The sequence below is a fragment of the Lactuca virosa genome, chromosome 1 (genome assembly GCF_052849685.1).
Source record: "Lactuca virosa cultivar CGN04683 chromosome 1, Lactuca_virosa_CGN04683_v6, whole genome shotgun sequence".
Lineage (NCBI taxonomy): Eukaryota > Viridiplantae > Streptophyta > Magnoliopsida > Asterales > Asteraceae > Lactuca > Lactuca virosa.
Window position 1 is genome coordinate 58536006 of NC_136426.1, and position 15061 is coordinate 58551066.

Below are 15061 nucleotides of genomic sequence, written 5' to 3' on the forward strand. Positions count from 1 at the left end.
ATTCCACCTCCAAAAAACATTTATTTGTAACTATTTTCTACAAAACTAGGGTCGAATCAAATTTTCATCCAAAAACTAGACACAAACCTCGAAAGGACCGCTCTGCACAACTCCTCCAATTCACGACCCCAACTTTGAGTTTTTTTATTTTTTTTAGACAAAACTTCAAAAATGGTCCATGTGGTTTCCGAAAATCTGAAGTTTAGTCCCTAATCTTTAAAAATCTCACAGATGGTCCCTGTGGTTTCAAAACTTTTAACAAATGGTCCTTTTCGTTAACTCCGTTAGCTTTTGGCCGTTAAGTGAAGGGTATTTATGTCATTTCACTGTCACAGGGACCATTTATGAAGATTTGCCTTATTTTATAAAAAAAAGAAAAAATATATAATTATTTAATATTAAAGGGTCTCTCTCTCTCTCTCTCTCTCTCTCTCTCTCTCTCTCTCTCTCTCTCTCTCTCTCTCTCTCTCTCTCTCTCTCTCTCTCTCTCTCTCTCTCTCTCTCTCCTGCAACGCAAAAACCTCATACATAGTTACAAACATTGAAAAATAAAAAACATACACACTTCAAAATCGTTTCACTTCCTTTCTTCATATTTCTTTATCTTTTCACCATATAAATACCGATATTTGCTCCAATGTTCAAGAAAAGTGTGGGATTGTTCTTAAATTTCAAAAACCTCCAAGATAGAACGTAAGGCCAAAATCAATTTCCTTCTCATTGATAGCAACTATATATAGATACAAATATTACAGTTTACCACCTTTGACTTATAGATAAGTACAATTAATGTGTAAATATATCCTAGTCTAATACACCCCCTCAGTCTAAGGAGGAGGGTTGCGAATGCTTAGACTGGAACGAAAGTCATTGAAAAGAACCCGTGGTAAACCCTTGGTGAAGATATCTGCAAAATTGTATCGAGAAGGAACATGTAGAACACGAATCTGGCCCTGCTGCACTTTGTCTCGAACAAAATGAATGTCAATCTCAATGTGTTTGGTGCGTTGATGCTGAACTGGATTACCGGTCATGTAAATAGCACTAATGTTGTCACAGTAGACGATAGAGGTCCGAGACGGATGGGAACCTAATTCAAGAAGAAGGTTCCTGAGCCAACAAATTTCAGCAACTACATTGGCTACCCCTCTGTATTCAGCCTCAACACTAGATCAGGAGATAGTCGTCTGTCGTTTCGAGGACCAAGAAATAAGATTTTCCCCAAGGTAGATGCAATAGCCAGATGTGGAACGCCTGGTGTCAGGGCATCCCGCCCAATCTGCATCGGTATAAGAGACAAGGGATGAAAGATGACCGGGACGCATATGAAGGCCTATAGACAATGTGCCTTTTACGTATCTAAGGATCCGTTTCAAGGCATTGAGGTGACCGGATCGTGGGGCATGCATATGCATACAAATCTGTTGAACTGCATATGAAATGTCTGGTCTCGTGAAGGTTAAGTATTGCAAGGCCCCGGCTAGGCTACGGTATGAGGTAGGATCATCAATTAAGTTCCCAGAATCCGCAGAAAGTTTACCGGTTGTATCAACTGGAGTGTAAACCAGGTTGCAGTTATCCATTTTAGCACGATGCATAATCTCTTGGGCATATTTTTGTTGAGATAGGAAAAGTCCACCACGTTGGCGAGTGACCGAAATACCCAAAAAATAGCTCAGCGGACCCAAATCTTTCATTGCAAATTCCTTGGCTAACAGAGACATGAGACGATCTTTGAGTGCCAAAGAATAAGTAGTCAAAAGGATGTCGTCAACATACAAAAGGAGATAAGTTGTGTCTGCCCCGTGTCGATAAATAAAAAGTGAGTGATCGCTAGAACTGTGATGAAAGCCCAAAGAAGTTACATAATCTGTAAATCGTTGGTACCAGGCCCGTGGAGCTTATTTGAGACCATAAAGGGAACGTTTGAGACGACAAATATGGTTAGGAAACTGCCGATTCTTAAAACCAGGAGGCTGATGCATATAGACAGTCTCGGATAGGTGCCCGTGAAGGAATGCATTTTTAACATCCAACTGGTTTATAGTCCAATTGTGATGCAAGGCGATGCTGAGAACGGTTCTGATGGTAGCCGGTTTAACCACTGGACTGAAAGTTTCTGCACAATCGACTCCTACCTGTTGCGACCTGCCATCACAGACTAAACGCGCCTTATAGCGCTCAAGTGAGCCATCAGATTTTGTTTTGTGTTTAAATATCCACATACACCGTATTATATTCATGTCCGGACAACGAGGTATAAGCTCCCAAGTATTATTATCGATAAGAGCACGAAACTCATCAGTCATGGCTTGGATCCAAACCGGAGAGGTCAGGGCTTCGGCTGGGTTTTTAGGATTAGGTACAAGGGAAGAGGTACTGAGGTTGAGGTATTGTTTTGGCTTTGAGTTTCCGGTCATGCTACGGGTCTGGATATGGCGGACAGGTCTAGCTCTACCTGGATTGTTTTGGACAGGGATTGAGTTTTGTTGAGGAGGAGGAGAGGTAGAAGTTGCAGGATGTTGTGAGGCTTGGTTTTGTTTGGATCGGCGACTGTAGGTTTTCAGTGTAGAGGGGTCTCGGTTGGACATGTGTGAAGGGGGAGGGGTGGATGGGGTTTGCTGGTTTATGGGCTAGGTAGGAGGTTGAGTAAGTGGATTACAAGTTGTAGAAGGAGGAGTAGGAGTTTGGACAGAGTCCCAAATAGATGGGTGAGGTTCAGACGAGAGGTTTGAGTGTAGAAATTCATAAGAAGGTGTTGGGTGTGTGTTTTTGGCAAACGGGAAGATATTTTCATCAAATTCTACATGACGACAAATGATGATTTTGTGGGAAGAGAGATCATAGCACTTGTACCCCCTATGGTTCGAGGGGTACCCGAGGAAAACACAAGGGAATGAGCGGTTTGCTAACTTGTGAATGGAGGTGGAAGGAAGTAACGGGTAACACAAGCAGCCAAATGTTCTTAGGTGTGTGTAAGTGGGGTGGAGACGATACAGAAGAAGGGTAGGGGTGAGATTGTTTTTGGTTTTAGAGGGTAGAATGTTAAGAAGATATGTGGCCATGGAAAGTGCATGGTACCAAAAAGATGGGGGAAGAGAGGCGTGGGTGAGAAGAGTGCGGACAATATTGTTTATGGATCTAATTTTTCTTTCGGCTTTGCCATTTTGAGCTGATGTATAGGGACAGGAGAAACGGAAAACCATTCCGTTTTGGGTACAAAAATTGTGAAAAGACTGATTATTATATTCAGTACCGTTGTCGCATTGGAAAGTTTTAATTGGACGTTCAAATTGGGTTTTTATTAGTTTTTGAAATATTGAAAAGGAATGAAAGGTATTTGATTTGTTTGATAAAGGATATGTCCACAAGAAATTAGTATAATCATCCAAAAATAATATATAATAACGATGACCACCCGTGCTGAGCACAGGTGATGTCCATAAGTCACTGTGCACGATATCAAAAGGAAGAGAAGTACTAGATAAAGAATCATGAAAAGGTAATTTAACTTGTTTGCCAAAAACACATGACTGACATAAACGTTTTTCAGAAATCTTAGAAACAGAAATAGACTTTTGTTTATTTAAAACATGCAATAAAGAAGAGCCCGGGTGTCCCAAGCGATGGTGCCAGATGTCTTGAGAGAGAGCAGCAAAGGTGGATGGACTTGTGAAGCGAGTAGAAGGTAAAGAAAGCGGGTAAAGTTCTCTGGTGCTGTCACATCGGAGGATGGGAATCTTGGTTTGTAAATCCTTCACAAGAAAGCCAAACGGGTCAAATTCAATAGAAACTAGGTTATCTGTTGTAAGACGACGAACAGATAATAAATTTTTAATAAGATTAGGTGCAATAAGAATATTTTGAAGTTTGAGAGGTGGATAAGGTGGTTTAAGGGTTGTGTGTCCAGTACCGAGAGTATGTATTTGAGACCCATTACCAACGACGATATTGTTTAACATGCTATTATTGACATAAGTTGAGAGATTACCTATTGTGTTGGTCATGTGATTTGTTGCCCCGGTGTCAAGGTACCAGTTCTGGTCCGCATTGAGAGTCATCGTATGCATGGCCTGTTCTATGTTGGTTGGAGTGTATGATGACTCTGATGACGCATAAGCAACTTGGGGGGGTGGTGCACCAAGTATCCCCGGTGATTGTGAAGGTATTCGGTGACCAGGGGTTGTTGGGTAGGGGCAAGGAGGTGCATTCCAGGGCTGATTAAACGAGTTCCAGAGTTAAGATTGATTGTTCCAAGGCTGTGGAGAGTAGAAACCATATGGACCTGCATTGTTACCATAGGTGGGATGGCCTCGAGACCGACCCCGTCCACGACCTCGTCCCCCACGACCACGTCCACGCTGCCATGCAGAGTCAGACCCGCGACCACCATGTCGCTGATAGGATTGAGAAGGGTGACTGGTGGTTTGTAAAGCCTGATGAGAACCGGATGTGGCAGCAGGAAGTTGTGAGGAGGGAGGGGCTGCTACAGTGGACAGAAGTACAGTCCCAGAAGTCTGATGTGCCTTGCGAGATTCTTCCAGAATTAGCCGAGATCTTGCTTCAGAAAAATCAGGTAAATGGGTGGTTTGTTGAATTAGCATGGCAACCCCTTCATATTGATCAGTTAAACCTGCAATTAGTTGGAGGACCAGTTGTTGTTCGGTGACTGCAGCATCTGTTAGATTAATGTCTAAGTCCATAACTATATTTGGTATGTACTTGACCCGACCCGACATGGTCCATTTGGGTTGCACTTCACCGGCACAATTTATATGGATAGTCTTTTGAGAATAGTATATTTATGATTTATATTAATATATTATAAGTTCTAATATATTAATATGGAATCATATTATTTAATTAGTATTGATCAAGAATTAATTTAGAATTAATTAAGTGATCAAAAAGAACTAATTAAATATGGACTCTTATATATATGGAATGGGCCAAGTTCATTTAGGTTGGGCTAAGCTTTCATGGATGGTCCATGGAGCTTTTAACCCATGGATCCTATGTAAATGAAAGGTCATGGGTATTAGGGTTTACATGGATGTAACCCTAATCCTCCATAATATATAAAGGGGTCCTTAGCTCACAAAATAGGCACAAGTGTGTGAAAATAAGAGTGGGCCGATTTTAGTATGCATACATATTCTCTCAAGTTCTTCCAAGGTGTTTTGGTGATTTGTGATTCCATTTGAGGCTTCCACACTATTGGGGCTAAGCTCTTAAAGCTTGAAGACATCAAGCTACATCAAAAGGTATGTCATCTAACTAGAACTTTGTAGTATAGGTGCTTCATAATATGCTAGTTAGGATGAAACCTTGGAATAATTAATATTTGCATGTATAATAGAGAAAACATAGATCCAAGGTTTATAGGGTTGTATGTACACCATAGGAGTGTTAGAATGCTCAAAACCCAACAGTGGTATCAGAGCCATGAGTTGTTTTCTGTTATATTGATGCAAATGTTTTATTTTTCAAGTTGAAAAAAAAGGAAAAAAAAACATGACGTTTGTCAAATTTTAAGATAATTACTTGTTTTTGTGAAAAACTAATTATTTGTAAAATTGGAATCATTTGCTATATGAGTTGAATTAGGTCAAATTTAGTAAAAGATAAAATGATATGATTATTTTATTAGTTTTAAAAGTTTGATCTAAATGTTTAAGGAGTTACATATTTTTTCATAAAATTTTGGAGCTCAAAATTTTTTTTTAAAGTTGTGATCTTAAGGGTTTTTGAAACTTCCATAAGTTATGGATATGAAAGTTTTTTTTTAATAAATTTTTTTTTTTGATTCAAAGTTTTTATGGAGTAACAAAATTTGGTGTTAATGTTTTAAAGAATTCCATAACTTGTTCTTAAGTTATGGAACATGGAAAGTTTCATCATAAAACACCATTAACTCCATAAGTTATGGAATCCAAAAGTTTTCAAGAGTTACAAAACTTGCCCTCAAGTTTTGGAATTTGGAAAAAGTTTTTTTTATGATAAAAAAAAAGAATTGAATTCTAAAACTCTTGGGTTCATAACTTAAACAATTAATTAAATGGTTTTAATTTTGAATTTAATAATTGGAATTATGATGTTTTATTGAATAATTCAATTAACTCTTATGGACTTTATTAATAGATAATTAAAGTGTTTAATTAAAAGAGAATTAATAATTTCATAATGACATGGTTTAAATTTAATTAAATTAAGAGTATAGTTTAATTAATAGATTAAACCACCAAGTATTTTAAATGTCTAAAATACACCCTTATACTATTATAATATTAAAAGTTTAATATATTATATGTATAAGAGCAAGTCGTCTTACCATTAGTAGGCCTCATTCACGAAGCCGGTCTATAAGGGGGGTATAAGGTTAATGCCTATAAAATGGCAGTTTAATGGGTGTCCACTCTCACCCACCGCTTCCTTAACTGGTGGAAGGTCGTTAGCCGAACAGGTAGGACAAGGACTATAATTCTCCCTTCATTAAAAGTATTAATGATAAATACTAAGTAACTAAACTTTTTATAAATTCCCAATCTTAGTTACTTAGGAAAATGTGAATAAGGTGCTAATCCATGAAATTACACTTTGCACTTTGTTTAAGCTGTTAGTGGAGCATGTGTGGTTAACCGGCACACTAACATGGACTTAACAAGGTAGGCAAAGGGTAACTTAATGTTTATCATAATATCGTTGGAGCGTGTGTGGTTAACCGGCACATCGATTGAGGGGTAAATATTAAGGGTACCAAGTATATTTGCATGGTTACTTCACACCTTGTTTTGTGATCCTCGACATCCCAGTCACAAAACCTGAAGGGCACACTCGAGATTGAAACATGCCATTGAAAAGTTCAATGAATCTCAAAAGAATCTAGGAGTTTCAAAACCAATTAAAACCTAATAATACATTTCGTTTATCTTGGTGGAAATTGGTGAATCGTCATTCACCTACCTTCAAATATTTTATAGCTTGGATTACGGCATCCCTCTTCCAAGTTATAAAATAGTTTGTTGGGTCCTAGCCTTAATATATCATATTGGGTGTTATATTAAGGACTTAAATCAACTTTACGTGAATTTCTCCCATTGTTGATGTCTGGTTTAGACAACAATGATCTTCCCAACCAAGCTTTCCTAATGAATATGACTTCCCGAGTTTGGCTCATGGAAGTCATACTTCTCTTCCTCCACCTCTTCCAATTATTCTCCCTAACCCACAAGTTCAAGGTCACTCAAGCCCTAATGGCAAGCAAGGTCTATGTGTGATCACATCTTAGAGATGAAGTCACATATTGACAAGCCGGGAGAGTTGGGTGTCAAAGTCTTGAGAAAGTTGGATGTTCAATCACTTTCTAAGTCACATAGTGAGTTCCTTTGGGACTACTATGAAACAGACCATGACATGAACCTTAATGATCATATCTATTTGCTTGGTGCTGCTGAATCAGCAATGATTTGGAACGATAGTAAAGCAAATTTGATTAGAAGATCAACTTCCCAAAAACTTTATGGACAGTGACAATGGTGACACTGGAAATGCAGAAAAAGCATTCTCTTCCCAATGGAAAGGGATTGGCCATAGTCAACCCGGTTGACCAAATGGTAAAGAGAAAGGCTAAGTCTGAGATAGTCCCATTACCAAAGGGTCCATATGTTTATTTTGCCAAAGGAAGGGGCGTTGATTGCAAAGCTGCCAAATTTACCTAAGGATGTTAAAGTCAATAAGTTTGACTCTACATCAGGTAGAGCCCATTATCTAACTCTGTTAAGTTCTATTCTGAGATCCTCATTACATGATGTGATTGGGTCACATGTTGATGTTTTAAGAATCAAAGAATAGAGAGAAATCTTAAAGGAAGTATATGCTGATTCTGATCGCGAAGGTGGATTTCGATCGCATCAGAATTTTGAGCAGTTGCTTAAGAAGTTATTGTTGGATAAGGTGTCTAAGTCCATAACTATTTCTGGTATGTACTTGACCCGACCCGATATGGTCCATTTGGGTTGCATGACACCATGCAATTGGATAAACTAAAATGAGAGAAATAACACTTATGGTTTATTAATATATTATAAGTTCTAATATATTAATAATATTATTTAATTAGTTTGATCAAGAATTAATTTAGAATTAATTAAGTGATCAAAAGATAACTAATTAAATATATGGGTAGATTATGTAAATCTTCCATATCTTATATAGTGGGCTAAGAGGCTCCATGTATTATCAAGTTGGGTTCCACCCATAGGATGCTCCATGGAGTTAACCCATGGATCATGAAATGAAGAGTCATGTTACATTAGGGTTTACCTAATGCAACACACTATATAAACCAAGGTGTTCTCCCCAAAATCGGCGACACTAAGAAACAAGAGGGCTAGAGCCAATTTTGCAAGTGTAAGATTCTCTCAAAGTTTACTCCTTTGCATTTGGTGTTGTGTGAAGCATTTGAGGCATCACACTTGGGGTGCTAGGCTCACAAGGTTTCAAGGATCATAATCAACAACAAGGTAAGTTATTCTATCTTTCATTCAAGTTAAAAATGTTCCCCATGTATGCTAGATAGGAATATAACCTTGGAATTCAACTTTGCATGATAATTAGACAAACATAGATCCAAGGTTATTAGGGTTGCATGTACACTTAGGAAGTGTTAGAATGCTCAAAACCCATCAGTTATGATATATTGCTAAGGAATAGATAACAACAATTTTCCATGTGGATTGTAAGGATAAGTTTTTCCGCAAAGTTTTAAAATAAAAGAAAATTGTTTAATTTTATTTATTTGAAGTATCCTTACAATGGCATTTGTGGAAAATTGTTGCTTATATGATTCCACTGACAGCAATATTGGAAAATGGATTTGATTCTTTCATTTGTGGTAGTGTCTAAATTTACCAAATCAGGAAAGTTCCTCATCGCCCAAGTTTCAATTGGACAGAAACTTGGAATCATGCAAGTTGAATAGTATGATGAATGAGAACTTTCAAGCATTGGAAAATCAAGACTAATTACTTGTTCACATGGATGTGTGAGTCAAGTGAAGGACTAAAGGGATCGAGTACACATTCTTGTGCACTGGTCATGTCCACCACAAAGCTCGTTAAGACTATTTGATTTACTAAAGTTTAGTAAATATGGTTTTACTTACAAGTTTAAGTATAATTCTGAAACATTGGAAAAGTCTCAATGTATGGCAGAACGAATGGGAATAATCAAATTAGGCAGAAAGATAAAAGTTTCTCAACACTGAAAAGATGGGAGAGTACTTTAGTATCATGTTTGTGATCATCTTAATGATTTAGAAATCATATCACAATTAGTCCTCTAAAGGTCATCTTAGTGCATTCTTATGACTAAGAAGAGGAGTCATGAATTGTTGAAATGGTTAGATCAGGAAGATGAGTCATACTTCGTTCCAAAACAATTCTTAGAGTCATACTCCAAGATTGTAAATTGAGTGACATATCTTAAAGAAAGGTTTAAAACACTTGTCAAATGTAAGAGTAAAAGTGTCCTACTCTTGTACATTTGAAATTGGTAAGTTGTGATGTTTTGGATAAAACAAAGACCAACTAAGGCCAATTGTGTGAAGTGTTTGTCTTGATAAAGAATCCGCACTATCTCTTGAATATTTGGCAAGATAGTCTTATATGTCAAGAGGACAGTGGGAGTCTTAAAGATCCTAAAAATAATTTCAAGAACTAATCAAGAATAAAACCTGAGGTTCTTCACTAGCACACGACTTGAGGTTTATAACCTATCGTGTTGACATATTCTGTGCCCATTCCAGTTAAAGTTGGCTTTGCATAGGAGTTCTGAAAGTTCTCAATTGGTTGCATAACCACTTGGAAGCAATGGCAGGCCCTATACTGCCAGGTGGCAAGAAGTTAAGATTGCATAAGTTCAGTCCATATGAGTTTGGATTTGTCATTATCCTTGTCTTGTGACTATGGTTTTGACGATTCACATGGATAAGAACACATACACCATAAAATCTAAGGGTCATAAGGTTTCTCTCCGATTCATGAAAATGATGGTGAGGAAACACTTCCACCAAGTAGATTTGAAGCAGATGGCAAAAGGTCTAAATAATTGAGACTATGATTACGGCATCCCTTTTCATAGTTCTGAAATTGTTTAGACACACATGCATGCTATCTAAGGAAAGGTGTATGATTTTGATAAAGTTTTATCAAAGCATCTCGTATCAGAAATCTGAACTTTGGTAAGAAAGTCAATAAAGTATTGATTTCTAGAAGTCCAGCTGATTTCTGAGTACATGTCAAAGCTAGTGGGAGCATAAGTGTTATGCTAATAATCATCATGTTAGTGGGAGCATGATAATTATTGTTAGTGTTGCAAGTTAGCAATGTTAATTATAGAAAACAAAAGTTTCAATTCGTGAGGCTGCAGGGATTGAAAAAGTTGTTTTACTATAATTAAGGGAGAGGATATACTTCATTTCAGTTCTAAAGGCTTAGATTGAGACCTTAATCATCTTTAGTCAAGAATATATATATGAATTTCATGTTGGATTGGTTCAACTTAAGGAAATTCTATATATTGCGTTCTCAAAATTCGATTATGATTACGGCATCCCTCTTCATAGTCAAATTTTGAAAACATGGCAAATAAAAATATTGTAGCAAAAGACTGGTCTAGAATCATGTCTTTATGTGAGACATCATGAATCGTGTACCATTTGCTTTGGGTACAGGATCGATTGCATGTGCTATAATATTTGTCATTTCTAAATTTTTCCAAATGCCCAGAGGCATTAAGAAGGGAAAAGGTCTAGAATTGGATATAACTAAAATGATTAAGCAATTGTCGAGGACAATCTGAGGTTTACCAAAGATTGGTTGCTCAGGGACAGTTGGATGTATAGTGCTAATTTTGGAAGGACCATATCGACATATTCTGAAAAGAGGCATCTCTTATTCAGAAGTGATAGTCAAAATGAGAATATGGAGTTGTCTCCATAGGTGGAAGTTATCTGTGTAAGATTAGAAAACTTAATGCAAGACGCATGTCCAAAGCAATGTACTTTGAATATGAGACTTAGTTTCCATGAAGTTGATCTCTATTGGAATACCTTATAATGACTGTTGACAAGTCTTTGTGACTTTGTACATATTCATTACAGGAGGGTCAGTGCATATAAGTTTAAAATCTAAACAGATTTCGATAAATGATAGGAATTTGAAATTCTCACATTTTTCGATAAGGATTTGGGAGTGTGAAATTAGAATCATTGAAATTATGTTCAATTGGTTTATTTCACAATGTAAGGATCATAGACAAACATAGAGTGCATACTTGGTGTATGGCAAAGCTATTGTTTAAGAAAAACATAGTGTACATGCTTGGAGCATGGGACAACTAGTGTTTTTAATTCAAGTATAAAGTTGATTAAATCGAAACAATGAATAATGAGTAATCAGTATGGTGATAAATAAAAGTGTTTTTTTATATTCATAGGGTTTGATACCATATTTGATTCATTTATTCTTGTGTTTCACTTTGCATGTTTTGACTTCCAGAATAACTAAGTCGCTCTTCCTGAATGATTAAGTTATTCAAACCATCCACAGTCGGTCATATGTTGGAAGTAGATATGAATCAAGACTGTCATGGGTTGGTTTGTAGAGGTCCAAGTTGGTGGACAAAGTGGTGCTACAACACTCATGAGTGCTCATAAGTTATGAGTATTGGATTCAACCCGCGCTCATTTGAATCACTTCATGGATTTTATCACGAGTGATCATGAGACGATAATATCTTATATTCTTCAAACCTAGAGATATGAGTTGTTAGTATGAGTTGGTTATACATTGATTGCACGAAAACGCATTTGGTAACTCGATGTTATAAAACGTGCCTTTGTGTATGATTCAACAAGTAGTAGAACAAGCCATATGAGTCGAAGTTTATCCATTCCTTTTACCTTCGGGATAAAAGCGATATCTATGGGCCCCTCGATGATTTAGCGATGACACATGTGAGTGCTTGGCCAAGCTAGGACTGATTTAATTTGTTCAATCAGTCAGTCATCATAAATCGAAAATCGGGAAACAACAATTGGACAGAGAGAATGATTATAATCCATGTCTGAGTCCATATGATATCTAGAATGGAGGAATATATGATCCCTTATCTAATGGACAAGTCATTGACAAGATCAGAGTTCGACAACGGCTTTAAGAGCTACGATTGCCAGTTAGGTTTTGAAGTCATACTCAATAATAGTTTTAGACTTATCCAAGTGGGAGACTGTTGGATTAATGTCTAAGTCCATAACTATATTTGGTATGTACTTGACCCGACCCGGCATGGTCCATTTGGGTTGCACTTCACCGGCACAATTTATATGGATAGTCTTTTGAGAATAGTATATTTATGATTTATATTAATATATTATAAGTTCTAATATATTAATATGGAATCATATTATTTAATTAGTATTGATCAAGAATTAATTTAGAATTAATTAAGTGATCAAAAAGAACTAATTAAATATGGACTCTTATATATATGGAATGAGCCAAGTTCATTTAGGTTGGGCTAAGCTTTCATGGAGCTTTTAACCCATGGATCCTATGTAAATGAAAGGTCATGGGTATTAGGGTTTACATGGATGTAACCCTAATCCTCCATAATATATAAAGGGGTCCTTAGCTCACAAAATAGGCACAAGTGTGTGAAAATAAGAGTGGGCCGATTTTAGTGTGCATACATATTCTCTCAAGTTCTTCCAAGGTGTTTTGGTGATTTGTGATTCCATTTGAGGCTTCCACACTATTGGGGCTAAGCTCTTAAAGCTTGAAGACATCAAGCTACATCAAAAGGTATGTCATCTAACTAGAACTTTGTAGTATAGGTGCTTCATAATATGCTAGTTAGGATGAAACCTTGGAATAGTTAATATTTGCATGTATAATAGAGAAAACATAGATCCAAGGTTTATAGGGTTGCATGTACACCATAGGAGTGTTAGAATGCTCAAAACCCAACAGTATCCATATTGGAGAGTTTGTCTGAAAGAATTTTTAGTTCTTTGCAGTAGGCAGCCATGTTGGAAAAGGAGGAAAGCTTTGTGTTTGAGAATTGATTCTGCAGGTAGATCGCCCTAGTAGCCCGATTGTCTCGAAAGATATTGGACAGAGAAGTCCATGCAGCCTCTGCAGCTACATTAGGTTTAATAATAGTATTCAAAAGGTCTATGGAAATTGTACCATATATCCACTGTAGAATGATTGCATTAAGACGGTTCCATAGTTCCTTGGATACAGCAGGAGTTTCTTTAGATTTTTCTTTGTCTGATGTAGCAGGAGCAGCAGTCTCACCCGGAATAATGTGATCTAGAACTTCATAGGCACGATAGTGTATCTTAAAAAGTTCAGCCCATGATGTATATGGACCGGTTTCTTGTTCCAGGGTGATTGGTATGAAGTTTTTGATGTTTGTCACTGTGATTGCTGGGTGAAGTTTATCCATGGAGAGAGAGACAGCAGCAGGAATTCAGTGGAGAAGGAAAAGGAGAGTAAAAGAAAAAAAAAATAACGGCAGCAGAGGATGGTAGGGCCGACTGAAGAATATTAGGTCATCAGATTGCTCTGATACCAAGATAGAACGTAAGGCCAAAATCAATTTCCTTCTCATTGATAGCAACTATATATATATATATACAAATATTACATTTTACCACCTTTGACTTATAGATAAGTACAAATAATGTGTAAATATATCCTAGTCTAATACTCCACGCCTACGCCCACCTGATCTGATCTGATCTGATCTGAGTTCTCAACTTTCATAAACAATTTCAAATTCAAAGAGGGAGGACTACAAAGGTTATCAAATCAGATTTTAGAAATCTGGGTTTTTCTTGTGTTTACTCTTGATTTTATATTTGAATTTCAACAAGAAGCTCACCTGAGGAAATAGGTACTGGTCACTGGTTCACCACCACCTTTAACCGCCATTCAGATGAGCACCGACACTCCAACATCACCCCTGCAATCGTCCTCTCTCATTTTCTTCTTCATATTTCTCCTCTCCCTTTTCACTCTGTCTTTCATTTTCAAAATAATCCTGATTTTGGGGATGAAAGAGCTGCAGGTTTCTGGGTTTTCTCTTCAAGAACAAGAAAAGAAATCAAGTGAGAAGTTGAAGACATATCAGATACGAAATCGATTTCGAATCTATCAAGATTCAACCATCGTCGACCTGTCAAGATTTAAAGTGGGTAACCCAAATGCAATATGAAAAAAATTGAATCTAAAACTAATTTTATAGTGAGTTATTTCACCTATCTTCTTCATCCATAATCTTTTTTCCCGTTTAAGAATCCAATCAAGTGTCAATTGCCTCATAAAAAAACATAGGAATAGGTAGAGAGACAATGGTTTGGGTGTGGGTCAAAATCAATTTGTTTCAGATTTATGGGTCACCATCGATTTTGTTCCAAATTCTCGAACACATACACGTCGAATAAATCGATTTATGGTTCCAGATTAATAGGTAAGAATCGACTTTGTTCCTTAATTATTGAATAAGAAATCATCCAAAGCCTTATTCTCGTATTATTGCTGACATGAGGTATCTATTTAGAACACAGAAGACGAAAGGGGAGGGAGACCTATAATCGATTCAGAAGAATACACCAGGTAGGTGTCGATCGATTGTCGAAAAAAAATGTTGTGACAACCCGGAACTTCAAACTTATACAATTAATCAACTCAATCAATATTCAACTTGTGTTGCTGATTTCTGGTACTAATTAAGGGTTCATTTAAGTGTTCTAAGCTTGTATATAACCAAGGCTGAGTTTAGGAATGAGTCAGAGTGTTGAATAATGAGAAAATCGGGCCATACACACCTCTTGGAGGAGTGTACGGCCATACACATGGGTGTGCGGCCGCACACCCACTCCCTGGCAACACACACTCTTTTGGGCAGCACCCTCACTCCTATATAAAGGGTAGACCCCTTTCCTTTCATTCATTTAACTCCTTGGCAGCACACAACACCATTTATCTCAAGC

General features: G+C 37.1%; 1 protein-coding gene across 1 annotated transcript; it reads right to left on the minus strand.

Annotated features, from left to right (window-relative positions):
• Window positions 1–13017: 13017 nt before the first annotated feature.
• Window positions 13018–13512, minus strand: LOC145114252 (uncharacterized). The gene has a single exon (XM_079050255.1). The coding sequence runs from the start codon at window positions 13510–13512 to the stop codon at window positions 13018–13020; it is 495 nt and encodes a 164-aa protein (XP_078906381.1).
• Between the last annotated feature and the right edge of the window lie 1549 nt (window positions 13513–15061).

Coding starts and splice junctions, on each gene's coding strand:
- LOC145114252 (XM_079050255.1), bottom strand. CDS start 13,512: ATGGATAAACTTCACCCAGCAATCACAGTGACAAACATCAAAAACTTC.